Source organism: Rousettus aegyptiacus, unplaced genomic scaffold (genome assembly GCF_014176215.1).
Source record: "Rousettus aegyptiacus isolate mRouAeg1 unplaced genomic scaffold, mRouAeg1.p scaffold_m13_p_13, whole genome shotgun sequence".
Taxonomy (NCBI): Eukaryota; Metazoa; Chordata; class Mammalia; order Chiroptera; family Pteropodidae; genus Rousettus; species Rousettus aegyptiacus.
In genome coordinates this window covers 58821142-58842890 of record NW_023416288.1, presented here as the reverse complement: position 1 = coordinate 58842890, position 21749 = coordinate 58821142, and the positions used below count along the sequence as shown (strand labels likewise).

General features: G+C 50.2%; 2 protein-coding genes across 3 annotated transcripts in view; both read right to left on the bottom strand.

Annotated features, from left to right (window-relative positions):
* Nucleotides 1-4562: 4562 nt before the first annotated feature.
* Nucleotides 4563-14562, bottom strand: LOC107512840 (aldo-keto reductase family 1 member B1-like). 2 transcript variants are annotated; one of them, XM_016148766.2, is made up of 10 exons: nucleotides 14409-14562; nucleotides 12471-12638; nucleotides 11674-11790; nucleotides 10628-10705; nucleotides 10204-10326; nucleotides 9590-9696; nucleotides 9189-9270; nucleotides 8516-8599; nucleotides 6727-6809; nucleotides 4563-4960 (listed from the first exon to the last, which is right to left on the bottom strand). In XM_016148766.2, exons 1-10 carry the CDS (start codon nucleotides 14472-14474, stop codon nucleotides 4918-4920), a joined length of 951 nt encoding a protein of 316 aa, XP_016004252.2. In that variant the 5' UTR covers nucleotides 14475-14562; the 3' UTR covers nucleotides 4563-4917. The 2 variants fall into 2 exon arrangements, with proteins under 2 accessions (XP_016004252.2, XP_036086800.1); XM_036230907.1 differs by lacking the exon at nucleotides 10628-10705.
* Nucleotides 14563-14641: 79 nt separating this feature from the next.
* The window catches only part of LOC107510482 (aldo-keto reductase family 1 member B1-like), a 60782-nt gene continuing 53674 nt past the window's right edge, over nucleotides 14642-21749 (bottom strand). Inside the window, exons 11-12 of the mRNA XM_036230900.1 lie at nucleotides 14987-15166; nucleotides 14642-14744 (exon numbers count right to left, since the gene is read on the bottom strand). Coding sequence (XP_036086793.1) covers nucleotides 14657-14744; nucleotides 14987-15166 — 268 coding nt within the window. The 3' untranslated portion in view covers nucleotides 14642-14656. The remainder of the gene's footprint in view (nucleotides 14745-14986; nucleotides 15167-21749) is intronic.

Below are 21749 nucleotides of genomic sequence, written 5' to 3'. Positions count from 1 at the left end.
GCTCAAATAAACTCTCATCAAAACAAATAAATAAATAAAGTCTGGACTATTCCAGCATTCTTAGTTTTTAACTGATGTCCTTTTTTTCTGAGTCAGGATCCCATACGCTTAGTCGGCATGTCTCCTCTTGGCTGTGACAGCCCCTCAGACTATTCATGTTTTTAACCTGGACAGTTTTGAGAAGTATCGGTATTGGTTGGCTATTTTGTAGAATGTTCTTCAGTTACGTCAGATTCCTCTACTGTTTTCTCATGATTAGACTAGAGTTTTTTGGTTTGGGGGAGGAAGATCATAGAGGTAAATTGCCATTTTCATCACAGCATGCCAAGGGCACATATTATTAGCATGACCTCTCTGTCGATTTAAACTTGATCACCTGGTGATAAAGTTGTATACATGTGGAAGTCGCTATAATTTTTATTATAATGGAAAGTCATCGTTAATACTATTTTAATGTAATGCAATAGACTAGAATCCAGAGGCTTTAAATTTTTACTTAAATTTCTCTGTGAGCTCTGTCGGGTCATTCGACCTCTCTGATCCTCAATTTTTGTTGTTATTGTAAAACCGAACAGCCGTTAGGCCGGGGCACGCCAATCTGAACATATATTCTTTTGAAATACCATTTGCATGTTTGTAGTTACTTCTGAAAGGCTTTCTAAACAATATGCAGTTCTGGGTTCACAGACTGTGGTGGCCAGCCCCCATGGTGTCCCAGGGGCTTAGGTTCCATCTTTGGTGGAACTGACACTGTGTGACTTCTGAGATCGGTTAATGACATTACGGCTTCCACTTTGTGCCCTCTTGGGTCACTTGCTCAGGGACAATCAGCCACCATGTCATGAATATGCCAGCAGCTTTATGCAAAGGTACCTGTGGTGAGAAACTGAGGCCTCCTCCTGCCAACATCCAGTACTGAGTTGCCTGTGACCAAGCGTGCCACACTGGAATCAAACCCTCCAGCCTAGTCAAGCCTGCGCATGATGATTCCCTGCCATCATAGTCACTGCCACCTCATGAAAGACCCACATCCAGAACCACCTGGCTAAGCCACTCGAGAATTCACGAACTCCAGCAACTGTGTGGAAAAAAAAAAAAAAACAAAAAACAATGCTTATAGTTGTTAACAAATAAACAAACAAAAGGTTGGATCCCAAGGCTTTGAAACTGTGTTCCAGGGCCCTCATGGTTGGGGAACTGTGTGTGTGACGTACTGACTGGCTTGGTTCCCAGACTCTTCCCCCATTTAAGCCACTGCAGCAGCTCTGCCTTTATCTGCTTTATATACTGACAACCCGTGCAGGATTTGAAGAAAGGTGTCTGCTACCGGAAATAGGTTGGAAAACACTGGGTTAGGGAAACATCAGATAAAATGACCCCTAACTGATGATTTTGTCTATCGGTATGAAAAAAATACTCCCTACAAACACATGGGCTGTCTTCTGCAGGGCTCGTTCTTCTTGCCAGCAGGCACAGTCCTCAACAAGGTTGGAAACAGAAGTTACCAGCGTGCTGCTCACTGCTGACTATGTAGGCCAGGCGCTGCCTTTCCTGGGAGTGGGGTTGGACAGAGGTCAGGCCACAGACAAAGCACTGCTCCTGTGGACGTACAGGCAACCATCTGCTGGCCGTGAGGGGACAGGAGGCTCTGCTTCTGCTGCTGACCTTTGATTATAATAATGATGATGATTTTGACAATGATGAATAGCATGTCTCAAGTGTCGTATGTGAGGCCTGGGGTACGGATTGTACCTTCATCATCTCATTTAATCCCCGTGACTGCAAGGAGAAAGGCATTTTAAAGCCCCAGGAAGTGGGTGCTGGTAGGTAAAATAATTTACCAGGCTCATGAATTAGGAAGATAAAGCTGCAATGAAGACTCGGTCTGTCTTTATCTATAAGACCCTTCGCCACTCTTTCATGTGTTTTAGGCCACTCTTCAGAACTGGGTCTGAACTACGTTGATTCACACTGAGTTTTTCATTGCTGTTATGAGGGAAGCTCTTTGTTCATTCACTCACTCATTCTTGCAACTGACACTGACAGCCTACTCTGCGCCCAGGTGCTGTTTTAGGCCCTGGAGACCGAAGGGCAAGGAAGAAACTGGTGCTCCATAGGGCTAAGCTGAGAGTCGGGCTGGAGGAGGACCCGAGAAGCCAAACTCTGGGAAGGGAGGAAGGAGATCTTAGAAGCCAAAGGGCTTCACTGCAGCAGAGCTAGAAAATGCCTTCAAGGGACAGAAAGACTAGGTGTGACCTGGAACTGGATCCCAAAGAGCCCGACCACCCACACAAAGACAGTTTCTCTAGGAATAGTCCTTCAAAGACCGTCTCCAAAGACAGCTTTTGTCTGTCCCCGAAGAAGGTCCCTCTAGTCCCTCTGGGAAGCCTCCCTGGGCCTTGCTCCTCCCACTGGGCAGCACACAGAGTCTGCAGGCCAGCGCCACAGACTCTGCATGAAGGCAGTTCGCTTGGGAATTGTGTCAACACAGAGGGCTTGGTGTTGAGTCCTCGCCCTGTGAAGTCGGCCCTTGAGAAGCTGCTGTTTGAAAACAGCAGTGCTCAGAGATTTTCAAGTGCGGGTCATAACCACCCACACGATCCAATATTTAGTCTCTCCTTTCAGTTGGTCTCGTTACCTTAGTAACAATTCTACCTCTGGGCTGGAACTGTTTTAATAAAACTCCAACTGTTTCATGGAAAGTATTTGGAGGCCCCAATGAAGCTCCTCAAAGACGGGGCCAGCACCACTACTGTCTGTAACCCCCACCGACCTGGGCCCTTGGAGGGTCACTTTGTTCATGACGCTGAGTCCACTTGAGCTTTGAGGCTGGGCTGGAACCTGCCCCAGAAGGTACCGGGTTTCAGTTCCACTAAGGGTAGGAGGGACAGACGGGCACTCCATGGCACCTCTCTCTATGGAGAGCCTGCTGTGTCTCAGTTCCAGCTCCAGATCAAGTGTCAGGGGTGGAGTGAAGCTGGCCCCAGAGCAGCCTCAGCTGCTGCTCCCTCATGCCACATTCCAGCAGCAACGTGCCAGCGCCAGGCCAACGGCTGCCAATGATCCTATTTTATCTTTGAACTACGGAACAGTCCTTTGTAGGAGGCCTTCGCTTCCTCCTCCTCGCACTCCGAAGGCCAGGCTCCTTCCTGGGGACACATTCCTCTGAGTCTGCTAGAAAGCAGGGCCAGTGCTAGTGCAGGGCCTTTTATCTTGTTTGACTTTTAGTCTCGTTTTGATATGCTCTTACTCAGGGATCTAGAAGGCAGGCAGCTGATTTAAAAAAATTCCTCTTGGGACTACCTCAAAGTTTTCTCAAAGTGTTTTTTGAGCTAATTTTTGACTAACTAGAGAAATAAAGCGGGCAGGGGGAGACCAGGTCACAGAGGATTTGACATAGCTTAAAATGAAACTACTCTGCTCTTAATGATTTAGGTAACTGAAGAGGTTTGCAGTTTAACTTGGAATAGAGTGGGACCACTGTGACCAGCGGGTGCCAGGGAGAGGGGGCGCCCAGGCCCAGGCTGGCAGGCAGTGAGCCGGTGAGCTCTGTGCACCCCTAACCTCCACTCTGGAGCCGCATGCTCTCCCACATTCCTGGGTGAGGCCTACCAACCGCTTCTGCTCAACGACTTACACGTGGATAACCTGCAAAGCAGTTAATGCCACCTAAATCAGGGGCTAACATCATCTGATGACGTGAGCAACAAGGCAACTTGTCATCTTGGATTCTGAAGTCAACGCTTTCTAACCCATCCATTTCCTGGCCTTTGTCGATTTAATTATGGATGAGGAAGCCTTATTAATGAAAACAAGCGGCAACATTTGTAGGTTAAAAAAGATGACAAAAAATGGAGAGGGCCCTTTACTTTTGTAAGCTCTTTTAAAGCATTCATCCTTCTGTCATGTGAAGACAGGGAGAAAGCAGGCAGCTGTCTACGAGAGGGAAGAGGGCCCTGGCAGTGGCCCGATGGCCCTGACCTTGGACTTCCGGCCTCCAAAACTGTGGGAAATATGTTTCTGCTGTTTAGGGCACCCAGCCCGTGACCTTTTGTTGTGGCAGCACGAGCTGACGGGATATCAATTATGAATGCTTTTCTTCCCTGGTCAGGACAACGAGCTCGAGAGCACTCCCTTGTGAGGGGCGCTGCTGAGGACACAGGGCTTGGCCTTCCCAGGCGGGAGGAACAGAGGCATTTGTGAAATTACAAAAGCACTGATGTCCCGGCTTGGCCCTAATGCTGTGGCTCTCATCTTGGCTGCCCCTTAGAATCCCCTGGGGCTACAAATGCGAGATGTCCTGGCAAGTCCCCACCCCGGGACCAGACCACCACCGTGGATAAGGTCCAGACATTTAAAGCACCTCGAGTGACCCCAAAGTACAGCCAGGTGAGATCCGCCACCCTAAAGCTAAACGGATGAAGTGCCGGGGTGAGGGGTCCCCACTCCAGGGAAAGGTGCCAAGTCCTTGAGCCTGCTGCAGAGCTGAATGGCCTGCTTGATGGGCATCGACGACACAGAGGTCAAGTGGGACGGAAGGCGATGGATCCTTTCGACAAATAGCATCAAGCTCACAGAAGTTTTTATTGGAGGCAAGAAGTCTGGCTGAAAGGATTATAGTTCCAAACGGTCAAAATCCAATTGTTAGTGGCACTTTGTAGATTCAAGTTAGTCAGAAAGGATATCAGGGTTGTATTTCCTCAGCTGGACAAGAACAGCAAAGAAGACGGAAGAGAATTCTAATAATGGATATGACACTGCTCCTCAACGCGACACCACGTGGCCAAGGCCTTGCCAGTGCACGTGCAGGTCGCGGACCCGCCACTGAGGGACACGGGCCACACTATGCTACGACCAGGAAGAATGAGGCGGGAAAACGGCAGCAGGTCCACTGGGGCGGAGCAGGCAGCCTCCGCTTCAGTACTCTTCTCTGAATGGATAATCCTTGTGGGCGGCAAAGCTGCCAGGAGTAAAGAGGAACAGGTTAACTATGTAAGAAGAGATTGCAAATGGAACCAACTGCAAAACGACAGAAATGAGGACTCTCGCGATTTGGGCAGAAAGAGGCCCCCGAGGCAAGAGTCAGTTGTGAGACTGCCAGGCTTGGGTCTGCACCTGGGGGCAGCACACCTGTGTTAGTAATGCCGTGGCGACGATGTTGGAAAGCCTGGCTGAGCAGAGTGTGCAAGGCCCAGGGTGAACCCAGCCTGGGGCATGTGACCCTTACTCAGATATTGAACAGTTCCCCATGGTCTGCTTTTGTTCTGTTTGCACCCTATTAAACCTGCCATTAGCCACAGAAGCTTGGTATCATGATAAGTGCTCAAAAAAGGCAACGTATGTGTATGTGTACGTATGGTTAGGAAAACTCCTCCTGGGGGACCGGGGAATACTGGAGACAGCTTCTCCTTCCCCATTCTAGCCCTGACCTATCCCCGTGAAATACCAGTCCCCACGGAATTATCCAACAGCCGTTTCCAGAATGGCACTGGAGAGTGGAAAGAGTCTAGTTGTAAAGGGACCAATTAGAAACCGCTTGAAAACTTCAATACCCTATGTCAGCGGTGGGGCGGGAAAGGGAACTGAATGAAGGACCAGATTCTCAAAACAAAAGGGATGAAACTCAGCGAATGATTCATTCCCGCCTCCTCTCTCTTGCCCACCAGATCCCAGTGATGTTAATGTCTACAGGTTAAATAGCATTAACGCGAACGGGGATTTCAGGAAGGGCCCTGGTTTGGGGCTGCCAGTGGTAAACTCTGTGGCCTGTTTTGAGTCGGAGGCCACGGTGTGACAGCGACATGCTCCCCAGGCATGTCCACACTTGAAGCACAGAAGAAGTATCACCCAAGAGGCACAGTGGGTGGACATCTGCCACGCAGAATGCCACGCTGAGCTAGCTACTGAAAGAGCAGAGGCTGGAGAGACAAAGCTGTCGCCCTGCCCTGTCTTAGGGAATGTTTGACTTTTGCTTAGAAGAGTGACCAACTACTCAAAGAGACAGAGTAGAAACAGTAGCGAGCTCAGGCAATAACAACAGTGACAGAGGAGGTTCTCAGGCCCCACTGAAAAGTGGGACGTTTCTTCTTCAAAGCAGAAAAGGAGTTTAAACTTCATTTAGTTATTGTACTGATAGGAAGAAAAAATAAACAGCCTACTGTCAGATTCCTTCAGATTCCAAACTGCCAATCAGAGGGAATGCGAGGGACCAGTGAACGAGGAGCTGGCGGCGGGCTTGTAGGCGACTGCCCGCCAGAGGGCCACGGCGCTTTTCTCAGAGGCAAGTGGCTTATCGGTGACAGAGCCGGGACGACCTTAAGCCCTGAGCACCACAGTCTTTCTACTAAACCCCTTTGTAACATTATAACATAAAGAGTCACAGGCACATTCTCCCAGGAAGGTGGGGCAGGAACCACCAGGGATCCTCTGGTTTCAGATGAGTCGCTAAGATCTGAAAATTAAATGCCCAAATCTGTGGCTACTGCAGGCCAGGCCGACACCGCACCTGGGCCGGGAGAAGAGACTAGAGCAGAGGCCCCGGCATCGGCCCCGTGGCGGTGTGCAGCTCAGCTGACAGATGTGTGACTGTCTGCTGCTTCACCTGGATGGGAACGCACGGCCATGCGCCAGCGTGAGAAGCGCTGTGACGGCAGCACTGGCCGCCACGGCCTGCAGGACTCAGGCTTTTGCTCTGCAGCATCTGATGCCCTCCCGGGACTCGCTCACCTCTTCAAGTCACAGACTCTCCAGTTCCTGTTGTAGCTCAGTAAGGTGGCAATGTCTTCGCTGCTCAGTTCAAAGTCAAAAATCTAAAAGGAAAAACACATCCAGTAGCCCTGCAAGTAAAGCTCACACGGACCGTCCCAGCAGCTCTGTGCAGGACGCTGCTAAGCAGCTGCCTTGCGCGGGAACAGGGGGAGCGAGACTCGACTGAGTTTACTATTCGAAGGCGCCATATGTTCTGCCTGGGAACCGTAACAGCCCTTCCTGTCCAGAGCCTCCACGCAAAAGGATACCTTTGACTCCATTGAGTTCATTCCAAGACCGCCACTAAGCACTTCTGTGACATGTACCAGGGAACACAATGGTGGGTAAGACACGTCTTTGCCTCAGTTTACAATGAAGCAAAGGAAAGGTGACAGCTATAACACAAGGAATCATTAACTGCGCACTGTGTAACAGACGTTGCACAAAGCGCTCCGGGAGGCCAGAGGAAGCTGGAATTCCGGCTGGGGACGGAAGGCTGTGGTCAGGGATGTGAGACCGGCCTAAGAAGCCACATGTGGTTTTGACAGAGAGGGCCAGACAGGAGAAGAACCATCTGCGTGAGGCTCAGCCTTCTGGGGAGGACGTGGCCGGCGGCCTCACGCAGCAGTGGCCGAGCCTGCAGCGCCCTGGGAGCCGGACGAGCGCGGGACATGCCGGCAAAGTCGGCTGCAGACCTGTGGTCACAGCTGTGCCAAAATGTGCACGGACTACACAGCAAGATGCGAAACGAACGCATTGCTATGAGATTAGTCATTTAAAAATGTTCCTTTTCTAACACCTTGAAAGATAAAACACTAAACAAAGGATCTGTCTCTAGCAAGGTGTGTGTTTCCCAAGGCCGTCCGTTTTACCACTTTATCTCAATTAGTTGAGACATCTGAAGAAGGAAAAATCCTCCCCTACTACACCATATATTCCCCTCCCCGACCCTCCCTAGGCCTCACCTCAGGCTCCCAGGCGACCAATGACACATGTCACAGCCATAGCCTGCGACCAGTGGACAAGGCAAAATCAGCGTTCCACTCTGGGAGCCGCTGCTTGGAACCAAAGCTTCGGTGGAGGGGGCATGGCCCTAGCCGGCAGAGCACCCCGGCAGCCGGACCCCTGGAGCCGCGAGTCACTCCTGCTTCCCCGCACGGCACAGACCACGCCCCCGCACCCTGCCCACTGGGTGAGAGGCACCCCGACCCGCCCTGGAACCTGCCGTGGGACCTGCCCTGACACACGGCGCTGGGGCCCCGACACCAGCCCTGCTGCTCTGCCCTTTGTGGGGTGGAGTCCTGGCAGAAGTGCTGGGCAGGCCAATGGCCCGGAGGGTCCGCAGTGCACGGACGATCACAGGACAGCAGCGCGTCCTGAGCACTGACTAACGCACCAGGCGTCGTGGGCAGCCCTTCCTTTGATGGATCTTTTTAACCTTCGTGACAACCCTCAAAACAGGTACTGCTTTACAGATGGGAAACTGAGGCACCGGGCTAACGAAGCCCTGGTGCAAACACACACGGTGTTACTCGAGGATCACATTTCTCAGGGCCTCGCGGTCACCGAGGGGCCTCGGCACAGGAGTGCGCGGGACGGCCACCCAGGCGCGGAGCCACCGTCCTCAGTGTGCAGTGTGCAGTGTGCTCGCTGCACTCACTGCGCCTGCTGAGAGGTGACAGAGGGCGGGGGTCCCGCACAAGGCCCTGCAGGGACGGGACGAGACGCGCTGTGCAGGAAAACCTGGGCCGACCAGGCGGGACCTTACCTGAATGTTCTCAGCAATGCGTGTGGGTGTCACGGACTTGGGGATCACCACCAAGTTCCTCTGCGTGAGGAACCGGATCAGAACCTGTGAACACATGTGCCGAGTGTCACGTACGCCGTGAACTCTGTCCCTGCCTCACTTCATTAGATACATCCATAACTGGAGGGGGAAACTGCAGAACCTCACGTGTGAGAAAACCGAGGTGCAGAGACGGCAGGGTCACGCCCAGCAACGGGGCGTCCAGGTCTGGCCCCAGCGCCCTGCCCTCGGGTTCCATGCCACGTGCTTCCGTGTCCCCCAGAAGTACGACCCGCAAGGAGACCCTTCACTGCGGACCACCCTCACCACCACGGGAGAGAAGAGAGTGACCTGTGCAGCTGCTGATAAAGCGTGCTCCTCTGTGCAGACAGGGGCTTTCAGCCGCCGGGGCCGCTGCTGACCCTCGTAGCGGCCTGGGAAGCAGTGGGGCAGGTAACTAACTACTACCCCCGGACCACACGGAAGTCTTCTAACTCCTCACTTGGTGCCCTTTCAACCACACATCCCAGGACCCCAAGCTGAGCTTCTGGGGAGGGCTTCACTAGGCTCGGTCATCTGTTCCTCCTGGCTCACTGGGCCTACCAGAAAGATGGACGGTCTGGGAGCAGTCACGAGAGCCTGGAAACGGCCGTACCTGGGCTATGCTTTTCTTGTACTTGTTAGCGATCGCTTTGATCCTGGGATCCTCCAGCAGCGAAGGGTCCTCAGGCTTGGCCCTGGAGACGGAATGATGGCCCATGTGAGCAGCTATGATCACCACCACTCACGGCAGCCAGCTCTCCTCACCCTAACACCCATCAACCTCGGAGGGCAGCCTCCAGCGTCCTGATCTGAAGTTTCGTTATGAACTGCCAACCCTTTCGAACAAGAGCAGGTCTCTTGCTACTAAAAATACCAAGCAGGAAGCCCAACAAGAGGCTCCTGGGAAGGTCTGCAAATTAGCCCCAGAGCATCCTCCTTGATGCTGAATTTGTCTTTTTAGCCTTTTCTAATCCTCACTCACCGATAAGAAAACATCGTCCCGTGGAAACTCACCAGGGCCTGTCAGGAGAGCCGAGGGGACTGTAGGCCGTCACCGCAATGCCTTTGGACTGACAATACTGGATCAGCTTCTCCTGAGTGAGGTATGGGTGGCACTCGATCTGCCAACGGAAACGAGAGGTGTGATGGCAGCTGTGTGGGCGCAGGTGATGGGACACACAGGAGTTGCCCATGCTCAGTCCCTTCCCTCACATGATAGGAAATTGTGTGTAACCAACGTCCTGTCTCCCAGATAAGCTGTGACAACTGTCTCCTTTTCCCAGCTGGTGACCTTGACACTAATAAAATAATCTGGTTACCGATGTACTGCGGCCACGGGCCCTAAGGGGTTTTCTGGCCCGTCATCAACAGTGACAGGCTTGAGGACCTCCATGTCTGCAAACTGCTGATCTGTGAGACCCTGACCCATCATCACAAGCTAGGCTCCAACCTCTCCTCTCTCCTACAAGACGTGTCACGGTCATTCTGAATCATACACGAGGACTCTGCCAGTGCCCTCAAACTCGCCTCCTGGCTGCTCCCAGGGTGCCATGGACAAGAAATGACTGCCAGGATCACGCAGTAACAGAAGCCTGCCATCCACACCGGCTCCCCTGCTGGATGCCTACCTGGTTAACCACCGGCTTATGTTTTAAGCCCGGTTTGTTCAAGATCCTCTCGATTTGGAGATGGTTGAAGTTGGAGACTCCGATAGCTTTCACCAGCCCTTCATCCACCAGCTCTTCCATGGCCTAAAGACAGAAAAGGCTCTGCTTGCTGCTGACAGTGCCCGAATGGACAAGACTCCGAAGCATCTTTCGCACCGGTCCTACCCTTACTATCCCGTGCCAGCAAGTCAGACCTTTGAGAAGTCCAAAAGACACCAAGAAAAAAGCAAGGCTGGCTTTAATGAGCCAGGAAGAGCAAAACCAGTGACAGAAGAACAAAATGCAGTGAAAAAAATGGCAGAGCAGAACAGTTGCACCTTGTCCACTCAGGAGGACAACAGAAAACTGGCAAGAGAGAAGAATGCCAAATCAGGGACTGCCTTACCTCCCACGTGTCCACAAAATCAGTATCAGAGGGAATCATGTTGCCTTCTGCATCCGATGGGAAAAGATCCTTCCCGAACTTTAAAATAAAAAACAGACACTCGGTGACAGCGCTTCCTAGACGTGCTGTGGGAGCTGCACCTTTGAAAGCAAAGCTTTAAAAATATTCTAAACTACAGTAGCTGGATGAGTTTTTAGAAGATGATCAAGGGCAAATCTGTGTGTCAGTGTGAAAAAGAAAAAGGCGGACAACTCCTGACGCCCCCACATGCTTATTCTACAATTGGGTTGCTGCTGACTGTCAGACGGACCTTTCTCCGTAAGTGAGATAAACCCCACCATGGGCTGGAGTGTGTGGGTGAGGTAAGAACTCAAGACTAGGAGACACTAACAGGATTCCAGGTACTGGCTGGGTCACTGGCCTGTGAACTGTCACCTTATCGAGCTTTGCAGGCTTATCAGGAAAAAAAAGAAAGATGAAATCAGGCTCTGTTACACCACTGTGCAATAAAAGAGAGCAATGGCGTGAAGGCCACACTTTCCATCTCTCTGACAAAACAAAACTGAGTTGTGGCTGGAATGAAGGCCTAAGATATAACAACAATAAATTCCTTTTGCGTACGCAGAGTTACGCTGCCAATAAATGTTCATCGACAGGATAGTGCACGTGTCGAGAATGTAGGAATCCACATCCATACACATGCATAGGGCAGGGAGTGCTGATAATGCCCAAGAATTATGTGCAGAAGTGTCACTTGAGCCAACTTTGCTATCCCTAAGTTGTAAATGATACAATCACGAAATGACCCAGCGCAGAGCTCCTCCAACTCCGTAATGTGCCTCTGAGCCACCTGGGATTCAGATTCAGAAGCCCTGGGTGAGACCTGAGACTGGTTTCTAACAAGCTCCCAAGTGATGCTACCGCTACTGCTCTAAGGACTATCCCCTGAGCAGTAGAGACACACGCACAGCAGGTACATACTCGGAACCTGCTAATAAAGGAGGGCCTAACACGTACCAGGCTACACCTGACTCCTGACCCCTTACCTTGAAGCCCATCGGCCAGTGAATAAGGTACAGGTCCAGGTAGTCCAGGTTCAGGTCACTGAGCGTCTTCTGGCAGGCTCCCTTCACCTTGTCTTTCTCATGGTACGTGCACCACAGCTGAAGCCAGCAAGAGAACACATCTTATCACCGGCACTGGAAGCCATGTTCTGGAGCGGGGCGGGAGGGCTGGAAGGCCAAAGATTCACATTCCTCTCCCCACGACCCATGTCGCCATGAAGCTATAAATGGCGATAACGGCGATTCCATTTCACATTACGGATCCTAATTCCCCAAAGGCAGGCAGGACACGGGCACCTCTCAAGTCCAAACTAAAGGCATCGATCGGAATGAAGAGGTCGGCACGCCAGCCCTAGGCCCTACATATGAGTTCTCAGGGCGGTTTTCCCACTCGGCTGCTTTCCAAGGAGCCAGCCTCACCCACCCAGCAGGTGTCCTCTGGGCAGCAGCAGTCTCTAGGTAAAAGAGGGCGGTCGGCAGTGCACATCCAGTCTGCAGATGGGAACCAAGTTCCATCCTCAAAGACGACTCCCTGGGGAGGGAGCACCAACCCACGACCTCGGCCTCATCAGCTTGGGGCTCTGACAGCTGTGAATGGGCAAGCTCTGAGCCCTCCACGGTCTAGAGTCAACACATTTTACCCTGGAAGAATCACCTGCCAAGCGATAACTGTAGCTCTATGAAGAAGACACCGAGTATGACTTGACTCCTGAGCTAATGCCCTCGATGGATAAACGTGAACGACACCTCTATCCCCCGGCTCCCCTGCAGAACTGCACCTTGCTGACAATGAAGAGGTCCTCGCGCTTCACCACCTTCTCCTTCAGCTTCTCCTGGATGGCCATCCCCACCTCGCTCTCGTTCTGGTACACATGAGCGCCGTCAATGTGGCGGTACCCACAGTCAATTGCTGCCTTCACAGCTTCCGCCACCTTGCCTGGAGGCGACTGAAAGGGAACAGAAGGCAGGGAGTTAAAACCCAAAATAAAACAAAACACACGGTCTGGACACAACCCACATGGAGGCCGGCCAGTGTGAGCCTACTGGCTCTCGCTGAAGCTGCTGTCCCTACGTCAGTACGTAAACCCAAGAAAGCTTCTGAAGCACATTCTAAGCCTCTTGCTCTCAGACAGAACGAGGTGAAATGATGCCACGTCCCTCATTTTATGGGAATCTGACAAAGGCTTCATAGCAGCACAGGGCCCCTTAAAAACATGTGCCAAAGCCATCTCGCTCCTTGTTGCTTCGCACATGCTGATTTACAAACCGCTGCATAAAATATTCCCCCCTCATCTGAGTCTATTAGGTCCCCAGAACAATAAGGATATCATTTCCTCCAAATAGCTTAAAATAGCGGTCCCCAACCTTTCTGGCACAAGGGACCGGTGCCTCTACGAGAATCTGAAGCCTGATGATCTGAGGTGGAGCTGAGGCGGTGATGCTAGCGCTGAGCGCCTGCAAACGCAGATGAAGCTTCACTCGCTTGCCCGCCGCCGGCCTTCTGCTGTGCGGCTGGGTTCCTAACAGACCACAGACTGGTACCGGTTCACAGCTTGGGGGTTGGGAACCTCTGGCTTAAAACATTTCATAAAGAACTGTCTTTCCCAAATGAGAAACCCAGGTTTTAGGGCAAAATTGAAAACTATCCTCTGTTCTACCTCGAACCTTGTCAAGGTGCACACAATACTGTCTTTTCTTGTCTTTGCGTAAATATCCAATGCCCAGGCCCATTGAAAGTTTCTGGGGAATCCTGGGTCATAGCTGTGAAAAGTAATATGTAATACCCGAACCTAACTCTAATAAGAGGCTTCAAAATATTGGGTTTTGCCCCAGTGTCCATAATACCTCTGCGCCCTCTAATTTGCAGATAATCAGGCTATCCATTTCATCCCTAACCATTTCTTAGGGACACTGTTTAGAGATTTCAGAGGTGTGCAGGTTTCTGGAGACAATTTTAAAACCAACGCCTGCTAAGACTTTTCCACTGGCGGTAAGCACCTGTGCCCAGATTCTCGGTGGAATTCTACTCCGCACATAACACCCCCAAGTGCCATGCCTGGATAAAGTGGTTCAGCGTTGCGCGTCTGGGGACATGAAAATGAATGAGGCCTGGGTCAACTCATGCCACCTAATTTAATTACCTGTAGTCTCGGGCTTCCTTGAGATGCTCATTCCCAAGAGAGAAAAAAGGAAACGATTAAGGACAAACTAGAAGGAAGACAAAGGGGCGGCGCAACAAGTGCCATGAGGACAGCAAAGCCGGCGCTCAGCGGCCCCCATCCCTTTCTGCTCCGCCTCCTGGGCTACCCCGGCTCTCTGTCCCCGGGGCCAGAGCAGTGGCGGCTCGGGAGGCACCTCCTTTCCCCGATTGCCTTCGGGCTCTTTTAGTGATTTTCCAGCTTGGTTCAGATTCAATGTGAGGCCTAGGGTCCCCATCCACCAAGTGTCTACACGGGCGGCCTTCCGCGGGCGCTCCCAAGCTCCTCACGAAAGTCCCCTGGTCCCAGGGCTCAGGCCGGAGCCTGACCCGCCTTCCTGCCCCGCCTCGGCTCCCGGCTCCCGGTTCCCGGCTCCCAGCGGGGCTGGGCAAGCCCGACTGTGGCTCCTCGCAGGCCAGACGCCCTCTGAGGGTCACTCCAGGTCTCTCCCGCCCCAGGCTGCGCGAAGCCCAAAGAGAGCCGCGCGAGACGCACCCCTTCCCCCGCCAGGGCCCTTACCTTCCACGTGCCCAGCCCCACCAAGGGCATCTTGGCGCCGTTGCGGAGCACGATGTGACCGGCCATGATTGCTGAGGCTGCCAAAGCTCGGCGCAGGGACTGCGCCCCGGTCGTGCAGATGCGGCCCTTATACCCGGACGCGACGGGAAGCAGCGGGGTCTTCTATTGGCTGCCGCTACGCGCAGGCGGCTTCTGATTGGCCCGCCCGCGCCCAGGTTGCGGCCTCTGGAACTAGCGCTGGAGCTTCGTTAGGGCCTAAGAGGTCGTAATTTTCCGCTGAGATTGCTGGCCCATGATCCACACAGCTGCAGGACACCACGCCCGTCCCTGTGGTGCCTGGAAATAAGAATGCTATTACAAAAGTAAAAGACGTCCTACAAATAAGTACCCTGGGAGGGAGTTTTGGTTTCTTTGCTTTCCTTCTTTTTTTTTTTAAGGGCCCGTAGACTATGTTTGTCTATCTGTTGTCCAAGCCCAATATCATGCTCTTTGGGAAGTTGACAATACCTGGTCCTTAATTTGTACGAAGCATATGGACTACGGGTATCTTTTAGGGTCTTTTGCTCTCAGGAAGGTACCTGTCAGAGAAATGGCTTGCAATCTCGAGATTTGGGGTTGCCCAGCCTGTCTTTGTGTAGCTCGTCGGGCTGTCTCCACACCCTGCCCTAGTTGTGAGCAGCGTCTGCGCACAATGGGTTTGGTTCAGCAAGCCTTCTTCCCCAATCCAGCATTTCTTCACGTTAGGAAGCATCCATGAGCTTGATCCAGAACACACACAGAAGATAATAAACTTTTAGAACACGAGACTCTATTTAAGGGGCAAGTTTAAATCTGGTCATTTAGCAAAACTCTAGAAGAAAAGTGAATTCAAGACAGATATCCACTAAAGAAAAATTAGCTCTAATAGTAAAGCTTCAAGTACTTCAAATAAAGGGATGCCTAATAACTCAATCAGCCCTCATTGGCAGGCAAAAAGACACATTATTTTCAAATACAGCCGAAGGAAATTTGCTGGAAGAACTTTGAAGACAATTTTTGTTTGGTTCCAACAACCTCTCTCCATGATGCTCTGTCCTTCCCCGAACCTGCTCTTTCTGCTCCATCACCCTCCAGTCTTTCCCCTAATCATGCAAGACTGGGAATTACGTCTGCTGGTGATGACTCAGGAAACAGATCTCTCTAAACTCTATTCTGTAATTTTCCATTTTAACGATTTCTAAAAAAGTGCCCCCTAGGAAAATTTTATACACATCAGACTAGCCCCGATATTTTTCCATTTGACTTTTATAAGAACCATCGGTAGGAGGTAAATTTTGATGCTATTTGTCCCAAGTTAATAGAATTTTTATGTCTCCCTAATGCTGGTCACACTGTTTACAGAAGCCCAGGTCCAGTTTTGTGGCGAAAGAGCAGTAGCCCACCTCTTTTTATTCATAAGATCCTCATTCACATAGAGATTGCTGTCCAAAAAGCTAGTCTTTGGGGGGAAATAATCACCTTGAATGACCGGGCTGGTCTATACAGAGGAGTCATCTGTTAGGGACCTGGACTCAACATGAAGGGCTTTGTTGTTGTTTCTATGATCATTGAGTATAGAAACCGACTGCATAACTATCTAAAAATGGAGTATTCTGACGAGGTTTTTCAATGCGAGAGCCACAGGAAGAGGACAGAGGCCTCAGCCACTGCAATGGAGTGGAATGGACTTTTAAGGCTCACGGAACTCTTCTGCTGGGGAGCTGGCTCCAGTGTGTCAATATTTATTCACATTTGGCTGCAAATGAGGTTTGTATGGCAAAGGTTATTAAGAGAAGTGGTGATATTTACACTCCACTTCGACACTGGTGTATAAAAAAGGGACAAGAGAGAAGAGAAAGAGAAGGAAAGAGAGATTTTGTCACTTTTAGCATAGCTGTTCCATTTTTGTGCATAATAACATCCAGTCTTTTCTGGGTGCCTTCTGTATATCAGGCATTTCACATACATTCTCTGACTTGATCCTTACAACTTCCTGGCAAAGACAACTGACGACATTCCTTTCCCAATTTTCGGAATGAAGAAACCGAGATTCAGTAATTTGCCCAAGGCCAAGAAGTTAGTAAGTGGCCTGCCTTTGAAATGTTGATGTTTTGTTTGTCCTGAATTTTATTGCATTAATTGATATTTTTCGGATATTGCATAAAATATAATTTATCTTGATTACTGAGATTTTGAGTGCCACTCCTCCTCAAATTGCGCATGGAGGCAAATAACTCACTGGCCGCACAATGCCTGAGAGCACCGAAATAAAAAAGAATCAACCCACCGGGGTGGAGTTATTCACACAGAGCAATCGTTATCCACGCTGCCATAACGCGTGACTGCCACACTCTTCATAGCACATGCACGAGAATGTGCGTGAGCGTCTGCGTGCATCTACACAATTTCCACCCCTGCAGCCGTCACTGCACCCCTTTATCTTCCAGCCAAGAAAGCTTAAGAGACAGCAGATGAGTGAGGGGAGCCTTCTAACAAGGTAACTCTGAGACCATTTTTGTAAGAAATGCCTACGCTATTCACGAATTACCTATTTGTAGAAACCAATGACCGTGACACCCCTCACGGCTGCTGGGGCACACTGACGTATGCTGGCTCTGTGGCCGAGAACCTCTAGTACCTGTGGCTTCTTCTTTCTGAGTGACGAGGCATTGGATGCCTGGTGGCAAGAGGGGAGATTTCCCCATACATCAGTGTGGGGGAGTGGGCCTCACAACTCAAGTAAATACGTCGCCTGCGCTCTGAGTTATGAATAGGTTACTGATGAAATTGAGGGGTCACCTTCTTGAGCTGGGATTCTGGTTTGGTGGCAGCAGAGAGAGTGAAGCCCAGTGAACCTGCAGAATTGCTAAGACAGATTCTGTTATTTTTAAGCAGGCCACAGAGCAGCTTGTCATTCCCCATCAGCACGGACTTGGATGAGATGCCTGACAACTTCCTGGTTGCCAGCTCCTGTTTCATCCTCAATGGGCAGACCCATGCCCTTGCTGAGAAAATCTACGAGAGGAACAGATCTCTGTACACGGGCAAAGCGCATGTGGTATTAACAAATTTGGCACCTTTATGGAAGACGGGTATTCATTCAAGAAATCCACTAATTTATCCAACAAATATTTACTAAATATTTGATACCAACAGGTACTGTTCTACAGAACCAAGTTTCTGACCACACGAAGCCTCGTTTGTAGGCGGGGCGGCGGGGAGAGAGTAAACATTTAAAAACAAGCCAGTGGAATATCTGGTGCGGTACTGATAAACCATATGATGAAAACAAAAGAGATGCTAAAGGTAGAGATGAGGGCAGGGCTGACTGCCTTGACAAAGAGGATGGAGAGGAAGCATGAGCCGTGTGTCACCCAGGGAGACGCCTTCCCGCATGCGGGAAGAGTCCTGTGTGGCGCCTGAGAGTGGTGGGAGTAGGTTTGTGTGTATGGGGTGGGGCGCAGGCGGAGTGATAGGAGAAGCAAGAAGCGTGCGTGGGTGGAGCCGAGAGAGTGCCTCGGACGTCCCTAGGAAATGAAGTTGTAGCTAAAATGGGAGGGGGAGGGGGCAGCCACAGGTCAGATTACATAGAGCAGCAAAGGGCCGTCACAAGACAGTTGGGTTGCATTCCGAATGTGACAGGAAACTACTGGACATCTTTAACAGGAGAGTATCATGAGCTGATGTACACTCTAGAATGAATACTCTAGTTGCAGTGTGTAGGAGAGACCCAGGGTGCAAGGAGGGAGACGGAGAGCAGTCTGTGGCCGACTGTGTCCATGTAGGGGATAGAAGGGACCCTGGTCTAGGGTGGTGTCACAGGTTGGGTTGTCCGGAAAGCGAACTCCGAGATGGAATTTAGCACGCAGGGTGCTTATTCAGGAGAGCCCTTGGGATAAACACCCACGAGAGAGAAGGGACTGGAGCAGCCGTGGACAGAGGGCGCTCCCTGCGGGAGTACCAGAGATGCCCCCTGCTGCACTGAGATGGCCAAGTGTTCAGACTATACCGTAAGATTTATCTGGCATCGATATGAGCCACCTCTGTGACACTGGGCAAGGTGGCTCTCTGTAGCTGAGAAAATCTCTCGAGGATTGGATTGCTGAATGCTGTATGCCAGCGGGACTTGCAGCAGCTGGGGCGACAAGGCCTTCAGCGAGGGGCCCCTTGCGGCAGCTAACAGGACAGACTGCAGCCAGTGTGCCGCAGCTGGTCTCATCGAGAGCCACAACTAGAACTCATCCTCTCCCTCCTCCGCTATCCATTCAAAATTCTCCTCGCTCCAACCCATAACCTCAGGAAGTCTTAGAGACGTACCCGATGTCTTGACCGACACTTCCATGATCATACCCTTCTTGTTCTGGGTTTGCCACTCGTTATAACGGAGCAAGGGAGCACCCAACCCCCTCTCGCTGAGTGGGGCCAGTTACACCAGCCAGGGTGGTGATTTTCATCTTGCTGGCAGATCTTATTAAAATTTAATTATAATTTAATGGGACTCTTGCTGTGTCCACGGACAAAAATGCTTTTTACCGCGGTAGTTGCGAGATGTAATAATTTGTTCTTTTCTTTATTTGGGTATATTGTCCCAGAATGCCTCAACTACTGGACCCCTAAAAATTTCACCGGGGTGACATGCATTCTAAATCACAGTAGGGTGTATTTCCTACCCTCTGGAAGGCATGTTTCTTTCTAGGGTGTCCAATATGCTACCTGGATTAGAGTAGGATGTTCGGAAGGGCCAGGTGTCATTGAACGATGACAAAGTCAAAACGGTTAATTTAGCCCTGGCGAAAACCTGTAAATGTGTCAATGTGTACTGTTCTCTGTTTGAACGCAAACTGTCTCTGATCTTCTGTATTGATCGGAACAAATAAAAAAGTTTATTTGCCGAGCATGAAGGCAAGGTGTAATTATGCAAGAGACCATGGCATCTAACCTGGATAAAAAAAGAACGGGGGATGAGATGTTGATTGTCCAGGGAAGGTGGTGGTGAACGGCAGTGATATGACGTAAGGTTAGTGGATCAGAGATCTTCATGATGATCAAGGAATGGAGAAGCAGAGTGTTCCCGTGGCAGGATTCTCGAATGGAGAGACGGGACACGGAGGCTGTAAGCAAGAAGCAGCATTTTATCGACGCCTGCACCCGCTCAGCAGATTCTTAATCAAAGGCGGAGCCCCACTTGCAACATAACAGGCAGTTTTAGTCAGTCTTATCTTTCCTATGCAGCTACAGATATACGGAAGAACAGTAATTGGTTGGCAAGCTATGGAAAATCTGACATTAGCCAGAGAGTCCTTGAAGTGGGGGAGGGGGCAGTCAGGGACCAACTCTTTGAGCAGGAGATGACCAGGCAGGGTCAGGCTGCCACATTCGAGGAAATAAGAAGGGGTTGAAAGCATTGGTTAGATGCGGTGCTTACATTTGATATTTAATGAGAGTGGGTTTATAGGTAATCACAGGAAAGAGAGGAAAAGTTTATAGCAGCAATTGGAGGGGTCAGTTAACTGAGATATCAGAGGCATCAACAATTGTATGGATGCCAAAGTCACCAAAAATGATTACAGAAGGGGCAGGACAGTGGTAGAATATTTACATTTAACCACCAAGGAAGATTGACCGCGAGGGCAGTGGGAAGGACAGTGGGGCTTATGATTTCACGCCATGAACTTAGAAGCACCCGATGTTGAGAGACGCTGCGATACACAAAGAGGACGGTTATCTCACTGTTAGGCTTGCTCAAGTAAATGACTGACAGAACAAAGCCCAGCCAGTTCTGAAGAGAGGTGCAGAGGAGGCACCGTCCTCCGCCCTCCGTCCTCCAAGGGGCTCATCTTCTTCGCTTAGGGCAAGTTCATGAACATCCAGGAAAGAGGAGGGGGTTAAAAGACCATGGGTTTGGGCAGCCAGGATGGTTGGCAGGGATCTGTCACTAAATGTTGAAGAATCAGTTCTGGGGATGGTGGCGGGGAAGGAAGGTTCTGATTTGCAGTGATTGCCAGCCCCTGTGGAGTGAATACTCCCTCTCCCCGGCCCCCGTTTCAAGCTAGCTGACCGCCAGGGCCAAGATGAGGGTGACTCAAGTGAGGCACTTGTCCCAGGCTCCAAATTTAGTGCAGCACTAAAAATACTCGGTCCTCAGGATAAATAAGATTTGAGTATGATGTATAAACAAAGAATACATTCTTTAAATGCATAAATATGATGATTTCCTACAGTTATGACAACAACTGAAAGAGTCAGAGCAGGATACCAGGGTGGAGAGTGCCTGGGGCTGGGGGAGGCACTGTGTGGTCTCTGAGGAGACTCCACATTTCATTATCAATTTCAAGTGATTTGCGAAAATCCTGAAAGAAGTCTTGTCTACTGCTGCAGGCGTCATCAGTTTCATCGGAATCAGGGCTTTGAACAATCAGATTTTGTCAAGAAACGAGAGCACACTCCCTAGAAACTCGCTGACTCTACAGAGGTCTTCTGGAAGTGCATAATAAAACTTTAGGCAGTTTTTCTCTTGTGTTACATGAATAGGAAAGCCCATCATCCAAACGATTTGCCAAGCTTAACATTTATGAGAATTAGTGAGTCATAAAGCATTGTACGTTTTGTATTATCTCTGTGAAGAAAATGTACTTTCCGTGCAATAAAAATTCATTACATGCACATTTCAGAGCATATATTTTTAGGTGTATTCTTCCAGGGAGGAGTCTGAAGCTTTCTTTCAGATCCTTACATGAATTTCTGCCCCTCAAAAGTATGAATATCAGAGAGCAGCCTCCATATAACGTAATAGTATTTCCACGCTAGAAACCCATAGACTGCAAGATGCCTATACATACATATAACTTATTAGATATGTGGCAAATGCTTAGGTAACCTTTCTGGTCCGATAAGTAAGTCTGTCAGTGAATCTTTAATATTGCTTGGGGGGAAAATATTTTCCGAAACTAGATGATTAGTTCTGGTAATTAATTCAGAAAAAAATCCCCAGCAAGTTTTATAGGAAGTAAAATTATAGAGACAAAGTTCTAATTCCAGCTAACCAAGCAAGGGAACTGAGTTTTCTAAGAGAACGTTTCTTGGTAAACCTAGCCGCTAGTGAAGGGTTATACCTCTCTTCTTTGCCTCCTTCTTCCTCTCTGCTATCCGCAAGGTGGATATAATGACCAGAGCTCAAGCAACCAGTTGGAATCAGGAAACTGCATGGAAACAGTAGAATACAAAGATCCTGGATTCTTTAAATGGTGTAGCTGCCACATCAGACCTGGATTGCCTTCTTCCAATCTATTTTCCATGAAAGAAAGAAAAAAAAAGAGAGATACA

What these genes read in the sequence shown, in the direction of transcription:
- LOC107512840 (XM_016148766.2), bottom strand. Translation starts at nt 14,474, where the DNA reads ATGGCCGGTCACATCGTGCTCCGCAACGGCGCCAAGATGCCCTTGGTG. An exon ending in ACCTCTTCATTGTCAGCAAG is followed by an intron (nt 11,791 to 12,470) that starts GTGCAGTTCTGC and finishes TGCTGGCTTCAG; the next exon opens with CTGTGGTGCACGTACCATGA. An exon ending in ACAAGAAAAGCATAGCCCAG is followed by an intron (nt 8,600 to 9,188) that starts GTACGGCCGTTT and finishes ATGTGTTCACAG; the next exon opens with GTTCTGATCCGGTTCCTCAC.